The following is a 26,139-nucleotide window of genomic DNA, read 5'->3' on the forward strand; positions in this document are numbered from 1 at the left end:
TTGGGGTCACGATTCCATCCGTGGTCCCTCCCGGGGGTCCCTTGTGCATGGTCGGGGGTGCCTCCAGACAGGAGAGATAACCAGCCGCTTCCTCTCCCCTCGCAGGACGGGAGCAGTTCCACGGCCTGGGCTCCATGTACTGCCGGGGGGCGGCTGCAGTCATCCTCACCTACGACGTGAACCACGCCCAGAGCCTGCTGGAGCTGGAGGACCGGTTCCTGGGCCTGACGGACACGGCCAGCGCCGACTGCCTGTTCGCTGTCGTGGGCAACAAGGTGGACTTGAGCGAGGAGGCGCCCGGCGAGGGCGGCCAGGGAGGAGGACATGACCCCGGGCAGGCGGGTGGGGGCTGCGGCAGCTCCAAGCAGGTGCAACTGGAGGACGCGATGGCCTTTTACAAGAAGATCCTCAAGTACAAGATGCTGGACGAGAAGGACGTGCCGGCCGCCGAGCAGATGTGCTTCGAGACAAGCGCCAAAACTGGCAAGAACGTGGACCTGCTGTTTGAAACGGTGTTCGACATGGTGGTGCCCGTGATAATGCGGCAGAGGGCCCAGGCCCCGCCACAGACGGTGGACATCGCCAGCGCCCCGCCGCCCGCACGGACCAGATCTGGGTGCTGCTCTTGACGCGCCCCGGCCCGGTCCTGGGGACCCGGGTGGGCTGAGGAGCCGATCGGGGTCACTCTGTAGGACTGCACGTGGAGGAGGAGCCGGGAGGAAGTGCCAGCCAGTCCCCAAGACAAGAGCCGTGTGACGCGACCCCCACGTCCATTGCTGCCCCGGGATGTGGGCAGCAGACGGATCGTCCGGAGGAGCCACCTGCAGAGCCAGGCTCCTGGAGACCAGCATCCCCTCGCTGCCCCGTCCTGACACCGGGCCCCTGTCTCTGCACATGCGTGACTCTCCAGGGTTCCTCTTCACTGTGATTTACCTTTGATCCAGCCATTTGGTACTTGTCTCTTGATGCCTCGTAATGATTCTTGACAAATGTTAATTTATATAAAATCAGGAATCGCTGTTTTTATATTGTTTGCAGCATTGTGAGCCACTTTATTATTAAAAATTATTTTAAGAAGAACCTTGGTTTAGACCTTATTTGTGCCCCCATGGGCTTTAATGTCTGTTACACGGACTTGCAGTTTCTCACGTGGACTGTGGGTGAAGCATGACCTCACACTTTTGCAGCATCTGGGACCAAATTCTTAGCCCAGGTCTTCACTGGGCTTTTCAGTAAAGAATCTGCCTGCCAATGCAGGATGGCCCAGGTTCGATCCCTGGGTGGGGAAGATCCCCTGGAGGAGAAAATGGCAGCCCACTCCAGGATTCTTGCCTGGAGAATCCCATGGACAGAAGAGCCTGGTGGGCTACAGGTCATGGGGTCACAGAGAGTCAGACATGACTTGTGACTAAACAACAACAATGGGCCCTCATTGCTTCTGCAGCTGACCCCAGGCCGGTGTCCAGGAGGGTAGCTGATCTGCACTTCCCCAGGCCGGTGTCCAGGAGGCACCGACACAAGACCCCCCTACACACTCAGGAGTCGCCATATCCATGATTTTTCTTCTCCACTAAAAAAAAAAAAAAAAAATCAATACACTGTCACTCATTTCAAACTTAGTACTCAAACCACCTTGGGAAAGGTAAATTGTCCGCTTACACATGTTTTCTCCCTCTGTTCAGATCGTAGGACTAGGAGCCATGGATTCTGCCCTCTTGGCCAGATAAACCGCATCCATTGTTATAAATAAAGTTTTATTGGCACTCAGCCTGTTTGTTTTATATGCTCTCAGAGGCTGCAAGGACCAAGCTGAGAATTTTAAGCAGAGATTCTGTCCACCACGAGCCCACAGGAGTCGCTCTCCGGCCCTTAACAGAAAATGTTTGCCCATCCCTGTGTTTAATGCCTTGTTATCCAACAGAAATATAACACAGATCACATATGTAGTTCTAAATGATTTAGTAGCCATATTAAAAATTGAAACAATTCCAGTAATATATTTTAGCCCAGTAGATGCAAAATAGTATGATTTCAACATATGCCCCGACACTAAGGTCACTCTGGCGGCTCAGATGGTAAAGAATCCGCCTGCGATGCAGGAGACGTGGGTCTGATCCCTGGGGTGGGAAGATCCCCTGGAGAGGGGCATGGCAACCCACTCCAGTATTCTGGCCTGGAGAATCCCAGGGACAGAGGAGCCTGGTGGGCTACGGTCCACGGGGTTGCAAAGAGTCGCAGTGACTGAGCAACTAAGCACAGCACAGGGCTCCTTGCTGGGGCTGCTTGGGTGATGGCTGTGTGAGCTTAGGACACGTCTATCTTTTGCTGCATGAAATCCTTACAAATTCCAGATATTTATATCGGCTCGTATGCCTAGTTGTCTAGAAGACACAAGTTCCAATAATAGAAGCAAAACTGAAGCCTCTGTCTCTGCTGACCTCTGCGCAGGTTGCCTGGGCAGTTGCTGAATCTGAAACCGCCTTTCCAGGGGTGATGGGTGGTCAGCTTTGTTCTTAGGAGATGCCAAGAGAGGGAGGCTGTGAGAACACAGCTTTTGTTTTCTTGTGGAAGTGAAAGTGTTAGTCACTCAGTCGTGTCCGGCTCTTTGGAACCTCGTGGACTGTACCCCACGAGGTTCCTCTGTCCATGGGATTTCTCAGGCAAGAATCCTGGAGTGGGTTGCCATTTCTTTCTCCAGGGGATCTTTCTGACCCAGAGATTGAACCCAGGTTTCCTGCATTGCATGCAGACTCTTCACAACATCGGAGAACTGTAGCCCATTCCAAAGAGAAAAGGGGTCAATTCGGTTACTTTTCATTGACATAGATTAGTTTCCCATTTAGTGGGTGGAAGGTGTATTTATTTTTCCATAAAGTGTGTCTCTGCTAAGGAGAGCTCTGGGAGACCCAGAAGCCCATCATGAAGACTGTGGAGGGAAGCGTCCTATGAAGTCACTTCTGTCTCTGAGGTCAGGGTGGCTGAGTTCTCATGGCCCTTTCCTCCTGCACTGTCTCGCTCTGAGCATCCCCAGCTCGTGCCCTTGAATGACCCCTGTCCCAGAGGATGGCCCAGGATGGCACCTTCTCCATCAACAGCGTGTGAGCCTTGCACCCTCATGGCGGCCCTGAAGAGTAGGCTGCGCTCTGGGCTCTGTCCCAAGGGGACCCCAGGTGCCGGCCTGGGCTCTCACCAGGGGGACTGTCCCGGGGTCTGAGCCCACGCACGGGCTTCTGGCTGTGACCTCTCGGGGACCAGTTCCTGACCAAGAGGTTTCAGCTCCTCTAGTGAGCCAGCTGGTGGAAAAGGAGGAGGTCCTCAGCTGCGACCCCAAATGTTCCTTCCTTTCTTCCCTTGTTCAGATGCAGATGCTCTGGGACTGGGAGGCTGCAGACAGCCCTGGGTTTACCTTCTGAGTTTTCCCTCAAGTGTCCCCGGAAACCTCCTTCTTAATGGTAGCTCCAGGTCGGGTTTTTCCTAGGGCCCTTGAGGCGTCCTTCACGGGAAGCTTCAGTGCAGTTCAGTTCATTCACCCAGTCGTGTCTGACTCTTTGAGACCCCATGGACTGCAGCATGCCAAGCCTCCCTGGCCATCACCAACTCCCAGAGTTTACTCAAACTCATGTCTATTGAGTCAGTGATGCCATCCAACCATCTCATCCTCTGTTGTCCCCTTCTCCTCCCACCTTCAATCTTTCCCAGCATCAGAGTCTTTTCCAATGAGTCAGCTCTTCGCATCAGGTGGCCAAAGTATTGGAGTTTCAGCTTCAACATCAGTCCTTCCAATGAATATTCAGGACAGAGACTGGTTGGACCTCCTTGCAGTCCAAGGGACACTCAAGAGTCTTCTCCAACACCACAGTTCAAAAGCATCAATTCTTTGGCACTCAGCTTCTGTATAGTTCAACTCTCACATCCAAACATGACCACTGGAAAAAGTATAGCTTTGACTAGAGGATGCTTATGTTGTAATCTGGGCTTCCCAGGTGGGCCTAGTGGTAAAGAACCTGCCTACCAATGCAGGAGACATAAGAGACTCAGGTTCAATCCCTGGGTTGGGAAGACCCCCTGGAGGAGGGCATGCAACCCACTCCAGTATTCTTGCCTGGAGAATCCCATGGACAGAGGAGCCTGGCGGGCTGCAGTCCATATGGCCGCCAGGAGTCGGACACGACTGCGCTGACTTAGCACGCACACTCGCATGTTGTAACCTGGGTGCTGGAAACATGGGTCTCCCTTTTCACAGGCTGCGAGGCTGGGATCTTACAAGAGCACTTTGGTCATTTCTGAACCTGCCCTCCTGGTGGAATCGGCGCTGCCTGCTGTTCTAGGAACACTTCCTGCAGACGTCTGGCAGCTCTGCCTCCAGCGAGGTCTCCCTCTGGCCGAGGCGAGCGGGGCTCAGAGCCCGTGATGCCATGGGCAGTGGATCGGAGATGGTCCTGTCCTCCAGAGGGAAGGGGCTGGACTGACCTGTGCTTCCCATGAGCTCTGCTGGTCCTGCACGTGCAGAGCACCTGTGCTGATGACCACGAATGTCCACGACACCCACGAGTCACCGAGGGAGGCAGGCCCTGGGGAGCAGGACCCTGTGTGGGAGCCGGGGTGGCCTCTCCAGGGCTGCGGTACAGGATCCGCTCCAGCTGCGGTAGTTCTTTCCTTCCTGTAACTGGGGGCCGGCCCTCCTCTGCGGCCCCCCGCCAGCCCCATTAGATCAAACCCGCTCCCTTGGGGCTTGCTCCCATCTTTCCCACTTCTCCAAGATGGACCCTTTAGCCTTCCCTGTAACTGGGGGCCCGGCCCTCCTCTGCGGCCCCCCCGCCCGCCCCATTAGATCAAACCCGCTCCCTTGGGGCTTGCTCCCATCTTTCCCACTTCTCCAAGATGGACCCTTTAGCCTGCCCTGTCAGAACTGGGCAGGGCTGCTGGGTCTGCGGTGTAGACGCTGCACACGATGTGTCTGCTCTGGGGGCTCTGGGGTCCCATCCTCCCTTGCTGGATCCTAGAGAAAGGTCTACCTTGTCCATTTGCAGGACCTTCTTCCTCCAATGGACTGACCTTGAACTCGCCCTCACCTGGGAGTACGATCTGGAAGGCAGCTAGTGTGGGGGTGTGAGGATCCAGGCCCAGTGTAAGGATGGGTGCTTCTGGGGCCAGAGCCCCAGGCGGCTGAAGAGGGAGGCTCCCACCGAGCTCAAGTCCAGGGCCTTCCCGGAGCCGCCTTCCTTCTGGAGGACGGCGTGGCTGTGTGGGTTTCTAAAGGGCAGTCACCCACTACCAAGAGGAGAAGTGCTCCTCATTTTACCCCCATCTGGTTCTGTCCATTGGCAGAGTCGCGGGGGCCCAGAGGGAGTACCCTGGGTGCTCGTCTCACGGGCCCAAGGCTGCCAGCATCCCGGGGAGGAGAGCTGGGCGGGCCCCGGGCCGCCGTCATCTCGGGCCACCCTGCGGTGTGTCTCTAGGGACCCTGGCCTCCTCCTCCTGGGCGTCACTGGCTCGTTCCTCCCTGTGTATTGGGGGCTCCTCACTGGGGCGAGGTCCTCTGGAGGGGAGGGAGGTGTGGGGAACCCTGAGCAGAGTCCTCATAATCTGAGTGCAGGAATTCCTCCCCAGGAGCCTGCAGGTAGAAGGCAGAGGAGAGTCTTCCGACGTCTGCAATAAGGGAGGTCAGCTCCAGGTGAGCGTGTGGGTCTCCGTCTTGGAAAAGCTGGACCCTGCCCAGCAGCCTCTGGGAAGTGGCTGTGATTTTAAGGCTGTTTTACGCACCCACAGGCTCCCATTCTGCCTCCACCCTGGAGGCCCTTGGCTCCTGAACTTGGCTGTGGAAGGAGGCAGGGCCTCTGTGAGCCAGTCTGCACTCAGCCAGGCCCCCGGGGTCAACGTGCAGGCGGGGAGGCACTGGGGCCCCTGGGATGTACCTCCCCGCTGCAGTCACCCTGAGCCACCCGGGCCCCGTGTTGGGGCTCCATCAACAGCAGTGATCTGGGGACGTGCGCTCGGTATCGGGGGAAGCGGGCTCGGGGTGGAGTACTGCCCCTAGTCGACCTGTGTCCCCTCATCCATGGTGGTGCACCCCTGAGGCGGAACCTCCTTAGCTGTAAAATGGAGCGAGAATCACAGCTCATGGAGGGTGGCGGGTGGGGCCGCCCCCGGGAGGGCCCTGGGCTTGGCGTCCTTGGCAGGGAGGATGAGTGACTGTCCCTGAAGGCAACCGTCAAATGGGAGGACCGTCGACTGGGAGGACTGTCGACTGGGAGGACTGGCTGAAGAGCCTTGCTTTCCTTTTTTCACTACTATAAAAACAAGTTGGATTCACCCGAGAACACAGTTGCTTCACGAAGCTTTGCCTTTGTGCTTCGACTGTGGCCTTTAAAGTTTTGTTTTTAGTGGCTGTGAGTGATGTTTGGGGAGTATGGGAACCAGAAAAGGTGCTTTCTCTTCCGAGGGACGTGTGTGCGTGTGCACGTGGTGTGTGTAGGCACACGCATGTATATGCATGTGTGATGTGTGTGCACACACATGCACACCAGTACGTGTGCCTTCAGTAAACACCCAGCAGCAGTGGGAGCTGAGGTCAGACACAGGTGGGACCCAAGAGCCTTGCTTTCTGGTCCGGAGACCACACGGCCTGGAAGTCACGGGGTGTCCACAATGGCCGTTCCTGCTGGGTGGTGTCTGGAGGGTGGTCCCTGAGCCCCCCTTCCCTAACCGTGAGGCTGGAGTGGAGGCTGAGGTCATGGCTGCATTGGTGGGACCACAGTGAGGGGGGCCGGGGTGGGCCCTCGTCTCCACAGTCACCACGTCCGCATCCTCCCCTCCCCACTGCTTAGTGCCCGCGCTTAGTGCCTGCCGTCCCTCTTTGTAAGAACCACCACGGCCCCTTCTGGGAGTGGCTGCCTGGAGGCGGGGCCAGGTCCAGTGTGGCCTGAGCCGGCGTGTCCCTGCGCGCAGGTGGAATAGTGCTCTCTGTGCTCACGTCACCCCCCAGCGGCTGCGGGCACCTGTCCGTGTGGCTCTGGGGCTGTGGGGGCTCCGTGTCCCTGAACTTACAGCCTGCGGATGGTTCGCTCGGGCTTGCCCTGCCGTCTCACTGTCCTCCTGAAGCTCAACGTCACCCTTTCTGTGCGTGTCAGGAATTTATGTGCAGAGCAGTTCTAGCTCATCCCACACACGGCCTAATTTTGATAACTTGTCTCCATGGGAATGTCTTTAAAACCCCCCAATGACGGGGAGTCTCCACCCCCTTCCTCCTGAAGCCGGGCCGTGACACCAAACTCACACGAAGGTGTGCACGCCAGCTCCCTGCAGGCCCCTCCATGCACAGGAGTGGATTTAATGCTCAGGACGCCACCGTGGCCCGCGGGGTCTCTGTATCAGCTCCCCTGAGGGCCCCCCTGACCCCGAGCGCAGACCTGCTCCAGCGTCCTCCTGACTGGCTCTTCTCAGGCAGCGGGAGCAGCAGCAATCATGCGGGGCTCAGCCCGGCTCTCGGTGCCCCTCCAACCAGCCAGGATGTGTCCGGAGGCGTCTCGTGGTTTCACGTGAGTCTAGGCGCCGTCTGTGGTGGGGGTGGGAGCAGCCACATTACGAGGCGTCGGGAGGCAGTGACTCTGACCTCAGGGCGCCCACTCTCGGCAAAGTGGGGACAGTGTTGGCCACTCAAGGACCCTTAGGTTCTGGGCTGGTGGTGGTTCTTAGCCCTGAGAAACTAGACCCGAGAAATCGCACGCAGCATACACGGGTCTGTGAAGGGCAGCTTGAAGTTTCAAGGTGCAGAAGCTTGGCTGTTTGACTTCAGACCAGGAATCTTCACCCATGACCTTGACACTTGTGCGGGATCCTGGGGTCATGTACACAAACAGAGATGGATTATCTGTATTTGATTTATATTTTCTGTTTACATTTGGCGTTCAGTTATGTACTGAGACCTTGATCTTGGTCTTCCCGCCTTATGTGTTTTAGGTGTGAAGTCCGGGACTTTGTGGTGTTTAATGCTGGGCACCTAATGCCCTGGGAACCACACAGAGGCAAAGCTAAGCCATATGAGAGCACGGGTGTGAAACTTGAAAATTGTGAAACAGTATAGAATCTAAAGAGTCTTTCACTCAATTAAAAGGAGAGGCTAGACCAAATGGAGCAGGAATCTTCAGGACTGTGGCAAGCGCCATGACCACCCTGCGATCTCGGGGACTGGGGTCTGGCAAGAGCAGCTGCCCCCTCAGCCTCCTGTGCGGGCATCTTTCAGGCCCCGGCCTCGGCCTCTAAGGGCTCAGCTGCCCACTATAACTGTTGCTGTGGAAACCAGCTGTGCCCAGGTGGAGCCTACCGTAGCTCCCATCAGCTTCACCTGGTCTCTGCCACCTCCCCTGGGGTGCTCAGAGCCCGCTCAACACTCCTGAACCTGGGACCCAGCCTGGCCCCCAGGGGCAAGAGCTGGAGGCGGAAAATGTGCCTTGCCCATCGGTGGTCCTTGTGTGGCCTTCCTCAGTGTGGGGGGCTGTGTGGCAGGACTGAGCTCTGTAGTGAGGCAGCCTCCTCCGCTAGGCACCAGCCCGCCCCCGCCCCGCCCAAAGTCCAGTCCTCCCTTAACTCCCCGGCACACAGTCCTTGGCTCAGGCGGCACCGGGGAAGGCAGGCCAGCCCGGGGCTGATCCCATTTAAATAACACCGACACGTGAAATGCTTACTTCGTGACTGTACAAATTGTTCTCAAAGGAGGTCTAAGGTGAGCCTGAGTTCTGAAGGGTAAAAAGAAACTCTGTGAGCTGGATGCCCAGGCGTCAGCCAGGTTCTGGAGAAACTGAAGCCAGAAATGGGTCTTGCAGATTTGATTTATGGGATTTGATTTGGGACGTTATGCCAGGGTGGGTTGAATGACTTTGGAAGTGTGTTTAGAGGTACCTCCCTCCTAACCCCTGTGAGTGCAGGCTGAGAGTGTTTTCTGTAAACATCACCACACTGTAAACACAAATACAGTTCCCTGAGAAACCAGGGACGACACCACAGGCTTCGGTTCCGTCTGCTGAAACCTGGAAAATACAGCAGCGTAGTGTGGAGCTGGGCCGGCATGCAGGGTTTGGGGTTCAGCGCAAATGTCCTGCCCTAGGAACTCGAGAAAGTCAGGCAGGCAACAACGTGGGGTATAAAAATGTTGAAAAGTAACTTTTATTCTGGTTTGGTTACAGAGGAGGCAGTAGTCGGAGGGGTACAGTTCAGCGCACAGAATGGGGGGTGGATCTTCAGGCCAGCCCGGGGCGGCGGGGCGTCTCTGCCGTCTCGCCGCGGATGGCGCGAAGGTCTGGAAGGACGTGGTGGGAAGCGCGACGGCCGGGCGCCAACAGCAGCGGCTTTTCGGACACGAGGCGGCGCAGTCGGCCCTCCCGGGGGACGAGGAGCCTTCGCGTCACCGGCACTTTTGAGAGGACAGTGCGGCATCCTGGGGGCTCGGAGAGCGGGGCCTGGCCCGCCCCCCGGGGCCCGCGGGCTGAGCTGCCTCATTCGTCCACACCCCCCCTTAAGTGAGTTCGGAAAATGGGTTAACAGCGGTGGCTGAGAGCGCGGTGAGTACACGGGGGCGTAGCAGGACGTCAGCGACGCCGAGCGCGGAGCAGTCCCGGACGGCCTGAGCGGGAGGTGAACGGCCTCCCGTGCTGGGGGACACGGTGTCCTGCAGACCTGGGGGGAGCAGGCAGCGCCTGCGGGGGACAAGGGCCCATCTTGTCCAAGTGCTGGTGCTGAATTCCTTTGGTAACCTTTTTCTCTTTTTGGTTTGTTTTTTAAAGGAAAAAAAAATGCAGTCAATTTAGGGGTCGGCGTCTTGAGGTAATAAGTTAAGAATAAGCACCAAAGTGGCCCCGGACTGCACGTGGCCTGGGGAAGGGGCGTGTCCGGCGGGCGTGTCCGGCCGGCGCCCGCGCTCACAGGTTCTTCATGCACACCTGGCAGCGGCTGATGTGCGTGCGGATGAGGCCGGCCTTGAGCGTGTCGGCAGAGGGCGTGCCCTGGAAGCTCTGCTCCGGGATGGTGGTCAGCCAGAAGCTGTACTTGTTCGCGTAGTAGTGGCACGTGCCGCGGGCCCCGTTGCACTCGATGAAGGGCGTGGCGCGGAAGTCCTCCAGGCAGCTGCCCGGCGACACCAGCGACTGGCCACCTCCTTCGTCACCGGCGGCCGTGTGCTGCGCGGGGGGAGCGGGCGGAAGAGATGCCAACACGTTAGCTTATGTTTTTTTTTTTCCTTCCAAGGAAAAATAAAACAAGGTCCTACTGTAGAGCACAGGGAACTTTGTACAATATTCTGTAATAAACCATCGTGGAAAATAATGTTGTATGTATGTATGTGTGGTTGATGCTTTCCAACTGTGGCTCCGGAGAAGCCTCTTGAGAGCCTCTTGGGCTGCAAGGAGATCAAACCACTCCATCCTAAAGGAGATCAACCCTGAATATTCATTGGAAGGACTGATGCTGAAGCTGAAGCTGCAAACCTTTGGCCACCTGATGTGAAGAGCCTACACATCGGAAAAGACCCTGATGCTGGGAAAGATTGAGGGCAAGAGGAGAGGGGACGACAGAGGATGAGATGGTTGGATGGCATCACCAACTCAATGAACATGAGTTTGAGTAAGCTCCGGGGGATGATGAAGGACAGGAGAAGCCTGATCCTATGCGAACCAGTGGACTGTAGCCTGCCAGGCTCTTCTGTCCATGGGATTCTCCAGGCAACAGCACTGGAATGAGTTGCCACTTTCTTCTCCATGGGATTTTCCCAGCCCAGGGATTGACCTGGTGTCTCTTATGTCTCCTGCGTTGCTGGTGGATCTTGACCACCAGCGCCAGTGTGCTTCTCCCTTCTCCTCTGACGTGGCTCAAGATGTAATGCTCGTAAGAGCAGGGCTGTCTGACCTTCGGGATACAGTGCAAGCATTTCCATGACAAAGATGCTCCTTTTTCATTTCACGATGGGAGTTAAAACATAGAGGGTCCAGCGCTTCCTCCTCTGTGACCCAGGGGCAAACGGGGGCTGCTCCGTCTGTCCCCAGGTCCCCCGACAGGAGGAGCCCCTTAAGGTAGAATGTTGCCTGTCCCTGCACAGAACCTAGTGATCCTGTTGCTTCAAATTACTGCAGCAGTAATCCCTTAAAAATGTTAAAAAAAAATCAACTCTTGTTTACCTTTTCCTTCCTTTCCTAGATTCCAGGGTTTTTTCCCTATTGTTTTGACAAGATTAGCAAACACTGCATAATTTATATATATATATATATATAATGTGATTGACATAGTTTATGAAACATTTAACATGTTGGGTATCCTGTCAATACAATGGGAGTTACAACAGTTGTAATAAATACAAACGCAACACAAGACCCAGCCTCCCCCCTGGACTTTCCTTTCTTTCTGTGATAGTGGTAAGTAAACAGGCAAATTGTAAGGAATGCTGTCAAGATAGCCAAATCGTCCTCATTAGGGTTGTTATAAGGCCTGGTGGCAAATTACTGTGTCCCACCCGGATGGGGGCAGCCCCAGGCCAAACACCGCTGGATTAGCAAAGCACAGGCTGCATTCCCGCTCTCACCAAGGGCCAGGTGCCTTTGCGCACTGCCCAACCTGAACAACCGCCCTGATCAGTCTTAAAAACGGCCACAGGCGGTGGGGGAGAGGACCTCGATTTCCACCCTGGTCCATGCTCCGAGTCACAGCAGGTGCACAGCACGTACCATGAGGAAGGAGTATCCGATCCACAAGCTGCGCCACCCGGCCGGGCAGTGGGGGATGGAGACATCCTGGCTGTGGACTGCGATGGCGACGGCCGGGGCCTCGCACACAGAGCAGCGGCTGATGTAGGGCCGGATGTCCTCCTCGGCCACGGGCATCATGGGCAGCGGGGCGGTGGTGGACAGCCAGTAGGACTTGTCGTTACGGCTGGCGTAGTAGCAGACGTCCCCGGGGTTGCAGTACAGGAAGGGCATGGTGCTGAACCGTGCCAGGCAGGAGCCCGCCAGCCCTGCGGAGGGAGGCGGCTGAGTGTGCGCGGAGGAGGGGCCCGGGTGCCTGGCCCGCTCAGGGCCCTGCCATGCCCCGGCCACCGGAGGGAGGCGGCTGAGTGTGTGAGGAGGCGGGGTCCCGGGTGCCCCGCCCACTCAGGGCCCGGCCACGCCCCGGCCACCCGAGGGAGGCGGCAGAGTGTGCAGGGAGGAGGGGTCCCAGGTGCCCCGCCCACTCAGGGCCTGGCCACGCCCCGGCCACCCGAAGAGCTCAGCGTGCACGAGGCGAGGCAGGGGCCAAGCCCTGGCTCTCTGATCCCTTGGGGGCCTCCACTGGCGCTTCCGCCCTGCCCTTACAGAGGGCCCTGGACACAGGGCAGTGCCCGCGTCCCGACCCCGGGTTTGGAGCATCCGGGTGCCTTCCGAGGACTCAGGAAGTAACTGGCCGCTGGGTCCTGCCACCCGTGGTGGGGCTGGCCGGCTGGCAGGCGGTACCTACCCAGGTCCTGGTTGTGGGCCTTCTCCTGGCCCTCGAAGTAAAGCAGACTGTACCCGCTCCAGAGCTTGTTCATGCCCACGGGGCACATGGGCTCCTTGTCGGTCTGGCTGTGCTTCACCAGGAGGTACCCGATGCTGATGCTTCGGCCGGGCATGCCGGGCAGGCCGGGGCTTCCGGGGCGGCCCGGCTCCCCTGGGCGAGACAGAGAGGCCGCCTTGCAGCTGCTGCACGGACCGCAGCCCACGTGCTGGTGGCGCGCACGGCGACATTCACGTCCCCAAGGCTGGGGTCAGTGGCTCTGCCCTTGGGGACCGAGAGCCTCCTGGCGAGGACTTACCCTCACTTAGTCCCCCTCCCCGTTCAGGAACGTGGAATGGCTATCATGAAGGGGCTGGGTGGGGGGCCGTGGACTCAGAGGCCCCTGAGCTGACCCCCGGGCACCTCCTTCCGAGGGACTGCAGCGTCTGTCACTGTGCCGGGGCCCAGGGGCACTGCGGTCCAGCCCTGCCCGCCTCCTCTATGCCAGGCTGCAGGGCTCCCTGCTGGATCTTCGGGGGGTGGCCATTCCTGGGGTTAGAAACCCGACTCCCCACGTGTCCACCCAGGGCCCCAATTCTGCTCCTGATACCGCAGAATGGTCGATCCGCCTCCAGCTGGTGACCCTGTCTCTTTCACGGGGCAGCCCCTCGCCCCGACGCCACTCCCCAGCCCCCACTATGCGTGTCTCAGGTGGTGTCTCCCCCGCGCGTCACAGGCTGTCCTGCTCAAGTGGCGTGATGTGGACACTTGCTGGGGTCTGGGTGTGACCATGCAGCCTGTCTCTACCGTGCACAGCGCTCACGTCACTGGTTCAAACCGAGCGCAGGTGAATTACAACAACTCCCAGGACTTTTTTTTTTTTTTGCATGAATGGCTATTACTTCTGGCCTATCCCATCCTGCATGCATGTAGATAATTTTTAGAAGTCGACGATAAAAGGCTTCACAGTGGTGCCCATAATGTGATTGGTCACTTGTAGTTCATCGTCCTCAGCTTTCGCGAGCTCAGGAATCCTATCTCTCAGAGCACGTCACCCACTTCCTTCTCTGAGCCACCTCCTGATGTCTCATGGGAAGGAAGGAGGCCAGCATGTGCCAGGGACCCTGTGCCACATGCTCTGCCAGGGGCAGGGGTCACGGGGTGGGCCTTGATAACCCGGGAGCCGGACTCGGGGGCAGCCCCTCAGCTCTGCTCATCTCGGGGCTCGTCCGACCCCTCCCTGAGCTCCACGGTCCACCTGTCAGCCTCACGGCGGAGCTGAGGCACCTCCCCGCCCCCTGCCCATCACTCACCTTCGAAGCCCACCGGTCCCTGCAGCCCCACGGGCCCCTGGTCTCCACGGAATCCAGGAATGGCTGACACGCCACCTCGTCCCTGGGGCCCAGCCTTGCCCTGCGCCCCACGGAAACCTGCAGGGCCGCGGGTACACGGGTGAGTGCCCCGGGCAGGGACGGGCAGAAACAGAGCAGGCAAAGCCCCCCAGCCTCCGCCCAGCGCCCCCTGGCTGGGCTCTTACCTGGTTCTCCGGGGGGGCCCTGCGGCCCCATCTCCCCCTGAGCCCCTGGGGGGCCTCTCCTGCCCTGTGGACCCACTGGGCCCCGCTCGATCGCAATCCTCTGGGGGATTCCTGTGATGCCTGGAGTTCCCACAGCACCGGGGGCACCTGGAAGGGGGAAGAAAGGCCAGGTGAGGCATGAGAACCGCTGCTCTGGTCTTGACTTGGGCGTGGACCCCCTCTCCAGCCTCCCGGAGCCGCCTTGCTCTGCAGAGACAGCCCCTCCAGTATCCCTGATCACCCCACGCCCCGGCATGACCCGTGACCTCGAGGTGTCCCCCTGAGACCCACTCACCCGGCAGTCCTCGGTCTCCTTTGGGTCCCTTGGGGCCTCGGTCGCCTGGGCTCCCGGTGGGGCCTATGTTGCCCATGAATCCTGGCTCCCCTTTGGGCCCTTCAGGACAAGCAGGGCGTTGAGGACATGCGGGCCTGGTGCAGGGGGGTCTCCGGCCATCTCTGACCAGTGTCCCCGTGAGAAGCCCTCCCTCCTCCCGGGACACCACCCATGTTACAACCTTTTTCTCCCGGGAGCCCGAACACGCCAGGCCGGCCCTGGGGCCCAGGGTCACCGATCCATCCTTTGGTCCCGGGGCTTCCGGGGGTTCCTGGACTCCCCTCATCGCCTTTGCTTCCGGGAAGAGCTGCAGGCCCGGGCGGCCCCGGGGGCCCTCGATAACCTGCCAGTGTCAGTACGGAGAGAGGTGAGAGGTGAGTGAGCACGCAAAGTCACCCCTGGGGGGTGGGCTTTGGCAAGTGTGTAACCCTGGGAGGCTAGCTTTGCTTTTTATTGTGCTAAAATATGCTAACATAAATCTACCATTTTAACCACCTTGGAGTGCGCCTGTTCAGAGGCCTGCAGTCCACTCACCTCATCCTGCAGACGTCACCACCATCCTTCCCTGGACGCACTCATGTGCTCATCTTCCAGTTGAAGCTCTGTCCTCACTGAACACTCTCCTCTCCTCTCCACTCCCCAGCCCTGGCCCCCGGCATCCATGTTCTGACTCTATAACTTGATTCCTCTGTGCTCAGTCATGTCTGACTTTGCAACCCCATGGTCTCTAGCCCACCAGGCTCCTCCATCCATGGGATTCTCCAGGCAGGAATACTGGAGTGGGTTGCCATTTCCTGCTCCAGGAATCTTCCCGACCCAGGGATCCAACCTCCGTCTCCGCATTGACAGGCGGGTTCCTTACCACTGCTTCACCTGGGAAAGCCCATCGATTCCTCTAGGGAACCCTTCCAGGCCCTCCTTCCCGCCTGGCCTGTCTCCCTCAGAATCACGTCCTCAAGGGGGAATCAGGGGTGTCCCCTGCCTGCAGCGACCAGGCTTCTGTGTCCAGAGGTTCCAGCCCACAGGGTGTGAGCCCCACTCACCTTCCAGGCCAAATATCCCAGGCGCACCGATGTCCCCTGGTGACCCAGAGATGTTGGAGAGAGGGGCGATGCCTGGAAAGCCCTGAAGTCCAGGACTCCCGATTGGGCCTCGCTCCCCTGGGAGGGAAATGGAAGTTGATCAGCACCAGTGCCCAGCTCTCCATCCTGGGTTACCCCTTCTCCATGCCCTAGCCCGCCCAGGAGCAGAGCCGCTGCCAAGTGCCCACAGCGGGCTCTTGCCCACACGCCCGCCAGCCCTCTCCCACTGCCCATGGGGCCTGTGGCCCTGCCTCTGCTGCAAGGCTGCCCTCTCCGGCACGTCTTCTGCTCAGCGGCCAGCTGCCGGGGCCACCTAAGGGGGATGCCCGGCCCCGCCCTGCGAGCATTGGCTGAGAGCAGCCCTGGGGGCCCAGGGAGCACCCGTTCTGGGAGGACCCAAGGCAGGTGGCGCAGCCGCTCCTGTCCTCCCCGGGCCGCCCCTCAGGATCCCGGGCTCCAGCTGGACGTCAAGCGTCCTGGGCGGGTCCATCCTCCCAGCCCACAGCGGCTGAACTGGCATCTCACCTCCTCACTGGGCTTCACTGGTGGCCCCAGACAGCCCCACGGGGCTCCTGGATAAGCAGGAGTGGGGCTCTGAGTCCCACTCAGGGTGTCAACAGGCTCCCCTAATGTCTATCTAGGGCCTTTTCTGCCTGTCTGTGCTTTTTGAGGGTGACCTGGCTGTTTCGATCGGCCCCCAGACTTCACACTGAAGTGTTGTCCAGAGTTTCAGGAAGACTGAGACGTGCCTCCCGGAGGAAACCCTGTGTGATGGGACTGTCCCGGGGCTGAGCTTCGGGCCAGGTGTCCATGCTGCTGAACTGGGTCTGGACCCCAGCCCCGAGCAGGGCCGCCTGAGCCCCGGTAGCCCCCTGGACTCATGGTGCGGCCCCTCTGGCTGGCCCCCTCCTCCCCCTGCCTTCAGATCAAGGCCAGGGCTTGGGTACCAGGGGATTCTGGGGTTCAGATCAAGGCTGGGGCTTGGGTACCAGCGGATACTGGGGTTTCTGCTTAGTGCAAGTGGAGGGGAGGTCACAGGCCCTGGGGGGGAATCAGATGATGGGGTCTGTGCTCCCCCATCCATTGGAGGTCGGGGTTGCTGGCCTCCTCAGGGCCTGCCTTCCCCTTTGAGGGGCCGATGGTTCTGGTTTCAAGGGTAATTCTGACCTGAGCACCAGCTCTCAGACCCAGGTCTTGGAGGCCCAGGTGTGATGACCTGTTGGGTCCAGCGCCCCTGCCAGCTCCACAGGCAGCGCCTGGCTCAAGGCCGCCCCGGATGAGCCGCTGGGCTGAGCCGGGGCCGGGGGGTGGGGGGAGGGCCCAGGTGTCAGAAAACAAGGCCCACTGGGTGATGCCACAGGCCGGGAGCCCTCCACTCCGAGAAACCGGGTGTAGAGTCCACACGCCCCCGTCAGCTTAGGTCCTGCCTGGCGGCTGGCGGCCGGGCTGGGCGGGGGTCTTGTTCCCAGCAGCTGAGACCACCTCTCCCTGGCCTGTTCCTGCCGCGCTCCAGGCTGGCACATGGGCAGGGCTCAGGGGCTGCGACGCCCTCGCTCACTCAGTCATTTCCCCAGCACTCCTGTGCACACGTGGTGGGCAGGGCCCTGGGGGGCACCACGGGGATGCAGCCTGATCTTATCCTTCCTCCAAGGGCAGGGCGGTCAACAGTTAACCCGGATGGAATAAGATTGGGATGGGGTATATGAACCGTGGAACACCAGTAGGAGGTTGGCAACAGGGAACTCTCCCCAGAGAAGTCAGCACCCGGCCTGCTCCGACTGCTCATCTCTCGACTCACGGGCACCACGGTTGGTTCTGGGGGTGCAGGCGGTGATGCTGGGGTGCGGGCCTCACCTGGGGCTCCACGCTCGCCCTTCTGTCCTGGGGCTCCTGTGGGGCCTGGAAGGGTGTTGGGCTCTCCGGGGTTACCCTTGTCCCCGGCAGGGCCTGGGAATCCGGGGTCCCCGTGGATGTCTGCACCTGCAGCCGAGTGAACAGATGACGTCAGTGTCTTGGACCAGGCAGAGTCTGTTCTCACGAGAGGAAGGGGAGACTCGGAAACAAGAGCAGCCCACGACAGCGTGGAGACCTCAGCCTCCTAGCAGCCTTGATGTCCCTGAGCCCAAGACTCAGAAGGGACCCTGGGTATCAAAGCCGAGCCCTTCACTTCATGGGGGGAACTCCAAGCCCCTCAGAAAAGGCTCGTATCCTGAGATGCAGATGGTCCTGAGCTAAGACCTGCCCAGGGTCCCCAGGCTCCTGGCTAGGGCTCCGGATGCTACGTCCGAGGCGTAAAAGGGAAGTGCTGTTTAAAACCTGCTCTGCTCACACATCAGGAACTCAAAGCGGTGGGTGGCAGGAAAGAGCAACATGACTTGGGTGTTTAAACTGGAATTGAAACCTTAATTGAAGGATGAGTGTGTGACTTTATATACAATGACACACACCCAAATTTACCACAGAAAGATGGACTCTTGCTGATATAAAACAGCTACGAAGACTAATCTAAAAGCAGAGGAGGAACCACGTGAGATTTGTTTTTCTTTTGTTTACATGTATTTTTTAAAAACTTTTCTCCTCTCAACATAAGTAACTTCTATGATCTGAAAAGAAAACCATAAAAGTTTAAAAAAAGATACATTAATTGTACACTTTACAAATATTACTCGTCCAGTGAATACATTTTAAAAATGAAATGATGACTGAGCATTAAGATTTAAGATGAAAGGAACTAAGTTTAAAATAAAGAACTATCTGGGAAGTGGCCGAGAGTTTTGCACATCCAAGCGTAAAAAGGAAGCCTAAAGCAGAAAGGGGGTTCCATTCCCTGTGAGGAACACAGCCGCGCACGATGGTGTGCGGAGGTCACAGAAGCGGGAGCCGTGCAAACCTCACAGTCACTGGCTTTCGGAGACGATGGACTCGGTGTCTCCTCCAGGCAGCCCCGCCCGCCCCGCACGCCAACCACCGCTCTGAGTGCCATTGTCTTGTCCGAACCCAAACCCATGTGCTGATTCCTAAGGCCCCACGTGGTGGGATCTGGTGGAGGGCCTTGGAGAGGTGATCGGGGTTAGAGGAGGCCCCTAGGGTGGGCCCCCGCCAAGAAGAGACACCCAAGAGCTCATCTCCGCCGTGTCAGGACAGAGAAGAGCCGAGAACACGGTCCTCGTCCGGATCCCCTGCAGCGGCACCCACCACCCCGGACCTCCAGGCTCAGAGCTGTGAGGAGCCCCCGCTACTGTGTAAGCCCCCTGGTCTGTGCAGCAGCCAGTGGGACCGAGTCCCTGCAGCCTCAGGGACGGGCCGTCCAGCTCTCTGAGCCCCCAACCACCCCAAGTCCCCGATGGCCCCCCAGGGGCCCCCCACTGCTGGGCGCGGCCTCGGGGCTCCCTACCTGGGGATCCCGGGAAGCCTTTGCTGCCTGGCAGACCGTGCAATCCGCTGATGCCTCGGAGGCCGGGCAGACCTGTGGGGGAGCCTCAGGGTTAGTTCTCAGGAGAGCAGAGAGACCCCCAGTGCAGCCAGATGCTTCGATTTGCTGCGGGACGGTCGTCCACCCAGCGTGTTCAGTGTCGGTCGCTCGGCCGTGTCCGACTCTTTGCGACCCTGTGGACTTGTAGTCCACCAGGCTCCTCCATCCATGGAATTCTCTAGGTGAGAATACTGGAGTGGGCTGCCATGCCCTTCTCCAGGGGATCTTCCCCACCCAGGGATGGAACCTGGGTCTCCTGCATTGCAGGTGGGTTCTTTACCATCTGAGCCACCAGGGGAGCCCCCGCTGTGTTCAAAGGCGGGACCACCAGGAAGTAGCTCAGCAAATACTGGGATGTGTCAGTCAGTCCCTCCCACGTCGCCGGAGAGAACCATTAACTTAAGAACTGTCTTCCTGGAATCTTTTCACAGACTCCTCACAGCCAGAGGGGGGCTGGGCAGTGCTGCGGGTGTTTCTTCCCGACACGCAGGTCACTGTGTGTAAAAGCTGTGCTAGGAAGCCGCGGCCTGGCACCGCGTCTATCCCCCTGGATTTCTGGAGATCAGCCTCTCTAAAGCAGGACACGGGACCCAGGCCACAGCTCCTCTTGTGATGGGGGCAGTGAAGGCGGGGTCAGGGTGCGCCCCCTGAACTGGACACGCGAGCGGCCGAGGGCGTGTCCTCTGAGCAGGGCCATCCAGGCCAGGCCGTGGAGCCCTCAGGCCCTTCAAGGGCGGCGCAGGTCCCGGCTCCGTGGGGACCCTCGCCCCATCCCCATGCTGGCACTGCCCGGGTGCTGACCGAGGATCACCCTGAGGTCTCCCGGCAGGTTGTGCTCAGCCTTCTGGGGAGGAAACACCTCTCCGCAGGCATGGTTTCTGGGACGGGGAGGCTCGTCTTACCTGGTAAGCCTGGGTTCCCCGGCCAGCCAGAGTCTCCTTTGATGCCAGGCGCTCCGGCCCGTCCTGGGTCTCCTTGAGGCCCCTGGAGTCCTGTCAGTCCTGGAAAGCCTGGGGGACAGACACATCCTTCAGGGGGCACGCAGGCACCCCGAGGCCTCCTGGCCTCCAGCTAAGGGGCTGGGTGGGTAAGGACCAGCGTCCCCTTCACGTGGCCTTGGCGGTGTGAGCATAGCCTGGCCATCAGAAGAGCTCGCCTGTGCATATTCTCATTCTTGGGTCCACACGGGAGCCTGGGCACAGCCCAGAGGCCCTCCAAGGGTCAGCCTCCCTGCGGTCACAAACACCGGGCAGCAGCGGGCACAACAGCAGCAAGAAAAATCACCAAAGGGCTTCCCTCCTGTAACTCGGCCTCTGACGAGCTCCGCGGCTCAGACACCAAAAGGGGCTGTCAGAGCACGTACAGAGAGACAGGCAGACACACAGCCTCGGCCGTCAGTCCCGCGCGTCCCGCACAGCCGGGCTGTGTGCACGTGGGGACGGACACGCGGGGGGAGCTCCTGGCTGTGACTGCAGGGGACGAGCAGACAGGCAGAACCGGCCGGCCTTGTTCTGGGCCCGCGGAGACTGCGGGCTCAGCCGCACCAGGAGGGCGGTGTGACCGCCGGACCTTACCTTTTTGCCCTTTGAATCCAGGGGGGCCCTGGACTCCGGCCAGGCCGGTGATCCCCGGAAAGCCGATATCACCCTCAGTGCCTCTCAAGCCGAAGGATCCCTTTTGACCTGGAACCACAGATGCACTGCTTGGAACAATCAACCCACAGCTGCCGTGCCATTGGGGCTTAAGGTGTGTGGGGTTCAGGGGTGCCTGGTAAAGGCTTGTGGGGTCAGGGGTAAGGGTAGAGGCTTGTGGAATCAGGGGTGTGGGTAAAGGCTCGTGGAATCAGGGATGCGAGTAAAGGCTCGTGGGGTTCAAGGATGCGGGTAAAGGCTTGTGGGGTCGGGGGTGAGGGTAAAGGCCCGTGGGGTTCAGGGGTGCGGGTAAAGGCTCGTGGAATCAGGGATGCGAGTAAATTCTCGTGGGGTTCAGGGGTGTGGGTAAAGGCTCGTGGGGTCAGGGGTGCGGGTAAAGGCTCGTGGAATCAGGGGTGTGGGTAAAGGCTTGTGGAATCAGGGATGCGAGTAAAGGCTCGTGGGGTTCAGGGGTGAGGGTAAAGGCTCATGGGGTCGGGGGTGCGGGTAAAGGCCCGTGGGGTCAGGGGTAAGGGTAAAGGCTCGTGGGGTCAGGGGTAAGGGTAAAGGCCCGTGGGGTCAGGGGTAAGGGTAAAGGCCCGTGGGGTCAGGGGTGCGGGTAAAGGCTCGTGGAATCAGGGGTGTGGGTAAAGGCTCGTGGAATCAGGGATGTGAGTAAAGGCTCGTGGGGTTCAAGGATGCGGGTAAAGGCTTGTGGGGTCAGGGGTAAGGGTAAAGGCTCGTGGGGTCAGGGGTAAGGGTAAAGGCTCGTGGAATCAGGGGTGTGGGTAAAGGCTTGTGGAATCAGGGATGCGAGTAAAGGCTCGTGGGGTTCAGGGGTTCAGGTAAAGGCTCGTGGAATCAGGGATGCAAGTAAAGGCTCATGGGGTTCAGGGGTGAGGGTAAAGGCTTGTGGGGTCGGGGGTGAGGGTAAAGGCCCGTGGGGTTCAGGGGTGCGAGTAAAGACTCGTGGGGTTCAGGGGTGAGGGTAAAGGCCCGTGGGGTCGGGGGTGCCTGGAAAAGGATGCTGCCTCCCCGCGGGTGCTCCCCTTGTGAGTGGGTATGCAGATCTTGACCTGTGCTTCCCTCAGCCTGATTTCCCCCGACTCCTGCGCAGCACCTGTGGTCTGGACGGCTTTGTGCGGCCCCTCCCGCTGGAGTGCTGGAGTGCGTGAGCCAGGACACCGCGGACAGGACAGAGTGTCGCCTCGGGCCCAGGCCACACATGCGCCTCTGCTCTCACTCTGTCCCTGCTCTGCAGGAAGCCAGCTGCCTCGTCGTGAGGACATTGAGCAGCCCCGGGAGAGGCCCTCCCACCAGGACCACCTTGGCCTTGGGTGGTCCCGCCCAGTCCAGCCTTCAGGTGAGGCGGCCCTGCCGACCTCACGATAGAGTCTCATGAGAACCACCCTGTTCCTGAATTCCTGGCCTCAGAAATGGTCAGCGTACAGCTGCCGTGGTGCTCTGAGGCACAGTGTTTGGTGCCTTGGTGGGTGGCAGCAGATGGCTCACCTGAGCGGCAGATCCCTCGTCTGAACAGTTTATCCCTCATCTGAGTGGCAGATCCCTCATCTGAGCGGCAGATCCCTCTATCTGAGCAGTGGATCCCTCATCTGAGCAGCGGATCCCTCATCTGAGCAGTAGATCCCTCATCTGAGTGGTGGATCCCTCATCTGAGCAATGGATCCCTCATCTGAGTGGCAGATCCCTCATCTGAGCATCAGATCCCTCTAACTGAGCAGCAGATTCCTCATCTGAGCAGTGGATCCCTCATCTGAGCGGCAGATCCCTCATCTGAGTGGCGGATCCCTCATCTGAGTGGCAGACCCCTCATCTGAGCAGTGGATCCCTCATCTGAGTGGCAGACCCCTCATCTGAGCGGCAGATCCCTCATCTGAGCACTTGCTGATATGTGTGGTGCTGGGGAATCTGGAGAGTTAGTCAAGCAGGAGATGTTTGAGCCTTTCAGGTCTGGATCACGCCTGGAATCTGCCCTTTAAATGAACTCCTTGGGCAAAGCTGCTTATTGGCAGACTTAGATTCCGGGCCACACATTTTGGTGTTTCTGGGACGCTAATTAATTATTTTGGATGGGAGATCCAGCCAGCCTGAGGCATCACGTGTCTGGGACGAGAGCCATCGGGAGACCAAAAGATGGATCCACAGGAGTCCAGAGGAGCTCATAGGCGGGGCTGCCTGGCCCTAAGTGTCACTTAGGATCTGACCCCAGCTAGACCGACCACCCCTTCCCATCCTGAAGCTCGTTCTCATTAAAGAACCAGCTCAGCACCCTCTTCATTGGTCAATCACGCGAACAGACTCCTTCACCCTGAGCATTCCTAGGAGCACTTGGCCAGGGGTGCGGGGGGGTGTCTCCTGAGATAGAAACCCAGGAAGGAGCATCTAGTCCAAGTCCCTTGGGATGTGACCACCAGCAGGAATTCTGACCTTGAACTTCAGTGATGCTTACAGAGGGGGCGTGACACCCCCTGACGTCCATAGGCTGGGGGGGTTGCCTTCCTTGTTGTCTTACTCAGGAGAGGGGTCTGACTCCCACCTGCTTTCCTCTAGACCCTTCACCGCTTGCAGGGGCTCCAGCCATTGCATCATCTGCTTTGTGCCTCATCATCCCAGGAGCCCAGGCTCACGAGGTACAGTGTAGAGGCTGCAGCGACTCCCAGCACCAAGCGCTGCTTCCCGCCACCTTCCCTTGCAGGGAGATACAGGCTTCCTGACGTCCTCACACTCAATGTAATAAAAAATCCCACTCTTCCTTGCATGTTGGGCTTGGAGACCTCAGACCAGCCCTACAACGTGGTCCGTGGGCTCACTAGGTAATGGCACGGTACACGAGCCAGCTCACGAGTGACTGCAGAGGAGGGGCAGGGTTGCCGAGGACGGGGGACATGGATGGCTTGGGTACCTGGTATTCCGGTGGTGCCCCGCTCCCCCTTCAGGCCCGGGCTCCCGGGTAGATCTATCGTGTCTCCGATGTCACCTGTCATGTGTGGAAAAGATGGCTGAGGTCAGGTCTCCTGCGTAACTTCTATGGTACTACAATCTGAATACGAGTGATTTGCTTCTAAATGACTAAGAGCACCCGTGGGCCCGCCATCCCCATGCTGCCCAGGGTGCTCTAGATCGGGGGTGGCCTGTTTTTTCCCCAGCAACACTCACCGAAGTCACCAGTGGGGCCGACCTCGCCGAAGAGGCCAGCTCTCCCGGGAGCGCCCTTGTCACCCTGGAGCAAAGTCAAACAGGAAACCATCTTACAGGCCGTTCATGAGGTCTGCAGTTTTGAAGGGTGAGCATACCCAGCTATTGTGCTAAAACCAGTTCTCAAGGTTTTTATGCCATCATTTTGTAGAAAAGTCCTCAAGTTTTCCAGTGCAATACAGTAATAGCAGATGGTCCACACACTTGTTCTTACTAAACTGCAAAGTAGTGACCATAGCAGTTTTCTTTTTGGCCACACCCTGCGTGGTGTGTGGGGTCTTGGTTCCCCAGCCAGGGATCAAACCCGCAGCTCCTGCAGAGCAAGGCGGAGTCTCCACCGTGGGACCGTCAGGGAAGTCCCAACAGTGGCAGTTTTATTGCAATTAATAACGTCAGTGACACAGTAACGGCTGTGGGGATAATCAGGACTGCACCCTGCCCTCTGCCAGGCTGACCCGGGCAAATGCTTCGGATCCCAACTCAGGACCCCGCTGCAGCCTCAGAGCAGCTCTGTGAGGCGGGTCCCGTTATCTCCCCACATTTGAGAGGGGAGGCAAAGAGAGGCGCAGAGACTTTCCCAGAGGCATTCAGCTCCTAAGTGAGATGTTAGCTTGGCTTGCTGACCCTTACTGGACCTGTCAGCCCCACGCTGTGGACCGCAGTGCTCGGGCCAGCAGGCCATAGGGAGAGGCGCTCCCAGGAGGCGTCCACTTACCCTACTGCCCGTGAAGCCTTGAAACCCCATGATTCCGGGGGAGCCGGGCACGCCAGGGAACCCCGGGGAGCCGGGCACACCAGGGATTCCAGTGTCTCCTTTGACTCCTTTGATGTGGCCGGGTCTCCCGGGCAGCCCTGGGATTCCTGACAGCCCAGGGATACCTGGCATTCCGGGAAGGCCTGCAGGAAGAGGGCCGTGACTTTCTGGGGACCATGCTCTGCTTCCCAGCCTCCGGGAACCACCCCAGCCCCTCAGGCAGACCTCAGGTGTCGGGAGGGCTGCAGAGCGTGGATGTGGGCACAGGGGCGCCCCTGCCGCGCCCTCAGAAGTATCAGGGCCAGGCGGGCAGGCTGCCAGCTCCGAGTCAGGCCGGGCCTCACCTTTCAGGCCCAGGTACCCTTTCAGTCCCATGGGGCCTTCGTCTCCCTTCTCTCCTTTGATGTCTTTCATCCCTGGCTCGATGAGAGGGGGCGGTCCTGGGGGCCCGGGGTCTCCTCGGCTGCCTGGAAGGGAGTAGAATGTGGTCACTGCCTGGACCTCCGAGGCAGGCGTTAGCACACATGTTGGGAAGGCTGCTCGGCCGCGTCGGCCTTACTGACTTCCTTTCTGTGGAGCCCGGGTCCTGCTGGGCTGAGCCCCGGGTGGCAAGGCTCCCCTGAGACTCCGAGCTGGGGTCCCAGGTGACAGGAAACCCCATCCTTCCCACCACTGCTGACTTCAGAACATCTCCACCCCCCCAGAGGACTCTGCGCCCACAAGCGGTCCCCGCCTCTGTCTCCCCTCTCTCAGCAACTGAAACCACTGACTCCCTTCCTGTCTCTGTGGATCGGCCTGTTCAGGACATTTCAACAAACGGAAGCAGGTAATACGTGGCGCAATATTTTCAAGTTTCATCCGTGTTGTTGTAGTATGTGTCAGAGCCTAATTCTTTTTCGTAGGTGAATAGTATTCCTCCACATGGCCAGGCCATGTTTTCTTTATCTGTGGTGGTTGTCGGAGTTTGTTTCTGGCTGGGGCTACTGTGTGAAGCACTCTGCCATGAAATTCGTGCATGAGTTTCTGTGTGGACCTGTTTCAGCTCTCATCCAGGAGTGCACAGCCGGGAGGAGATTTGCCAGGTAATTCTGTTTGCCTTTCTAAGGCACCGCCAGCTTCTCCACCCCGGATGTACCAGGTGAGATTCCCCCCAGCGGGGTCTGAGGCTCCAGGTCTTTGCATCCCCATCCATGCTTGTTATCAATAACTCAGTAATTTTAGAGACGGTGATGACACTTTCAGAACAAGGGTGTCTGAACAAACATCATGGAAACACAGCTTGTTGGGAACACTCTTCCTCAACGCGCGCCTCCCAAGGGGTGGGCCCGGGGCTTGGTCCAGGCTCCCTCCTGGGGGTCACCGTCTCTCTGCATGGAGTGGATCTGTCCACCTGCATTGCCGTGTCCCTCTTTCACCAAAGGTGCTTCCTGCCCTTCAGAATATACCTGGGATGCATTTCTCAGGATGTTTTGGTTCTTAAAGCCCGGTCAGTTTGGTTCTCAAGTGTCCTTCGGCTAGGGGCACTCCCTTATTACACAGCCAGTGCGCTGTGGCAGGGACCAAGTTCCTGGAGCTAGTTTCT

The 26,139-nt window shown here is 58.9% G+C and overlaps 2 protein-coding genes across 5 annotated transcripts in view; one reads left to right on the plus strand and one right to left on the minus strand.

Moving 5' to 3' along the window:
• Window positions 1–1,080, plus strand: part of RAB20 (RAB20, member RAS oncogene family) — a 30,597-nt gene extending 29,517 nt beyond the window's left edge. For all 4 annotated transcript variants that reach the window (XM_025263089.3, XM_006042460.4, XM_006042461.4 and 1 more), the window contains one exon: window positions 106–1,080. In XM_025263089.3, coding sequence (XP_025118874.3) covers window positions 106–629 — 524 coding nt within the window. In that variant the 3' untranslated portion in view covers window positions 630–1,080. The remainder of the gene's footprint in view (window positions 1–105) is intronic.
• An 8,053-nt stretch (window positions 1,081–9,133) lies between these two features.
• COL4A2 (collagen type IV alpha 2 chain) overlaps window positions 9,134–26,139 on the minus strand; it is a 161,655-nt gene continuing 144,649 nt past the window's right edge. Inside the window, exons 33-48 of the mRNA XM_025263079.3 lie at window positions 24,902–25,024; window positions 24,519–24,700; window positions 23,765–23,828; window positions 23,511–23,585; window positions 20,531–20,638; window positions 19,859–19,966; window positions 18,879–18,950; window positions 17,339–17,464; window positions 15,446–15,562; window positions 14,584–14,745; window positions 14,364–14,462; window positions 14,030–14,176; window positions 13,806–13,922; window positions 12,475–12,666; window positions 11,709–11,995; window positions 9,134–10,172 (exon numbers count right to left, since the gene is read on the minus strand). Coding sequence (XP_025118864.2) covers window positions 9,915–10,172; window positions 11,709–11,995; window positions 12,475–12,666; window positions 13,806–13,922; window positions 14,030–14,176; window positions 14,364–14,462; window positions 14,584–14,745; window positions 15,446–15,562; window positions 17,339–17,464; window positions 18,879–18,950; window positions 19,859–19,966; window positions 20,531–20,638; window positions 23,511–23,585; window positions 23,765–23,828; window positions 24,519–24,700; window positions 24,902–25,024 — 2,237 coding nt within the window. The 3' untranslated portion in view covers window positions 9,134–9,914. The remainder of the gene's footprint in view (window positions 10,173–11,708; window positions 11,996–12,474; window positions 12,667–13,805; window positions 13,923–14,029; window positions 14,177–14,363; window positions 14,463–14,583; window positions 14,746–15,445; window positions 15,563–17,338; window positions 17,465–18,878; window positions 18,951–19,858; window positions 19,967–20,530; window positions 20,639–23,510; window positions 23,586–23,764; window positions 23,829–24,518; window positions 24,701–24,901; window positions 25,025–26,139) is intronic.

Source organism: Bubalus bubalis, chromosome 13 (assembly GCF_019923935.1).
Source record: "Bubalus bubalis isolate 160015118507 breed Murrah chromosome 13, NDDB_SH_1, whole genome shotgun sequence".
NCBI classification, from domain to species: Eukaryota; Metazoa; Chordata; class Mammalia; order Artiodactyla; family Bovidae; genus Bubalus; species Bubalus bubalis.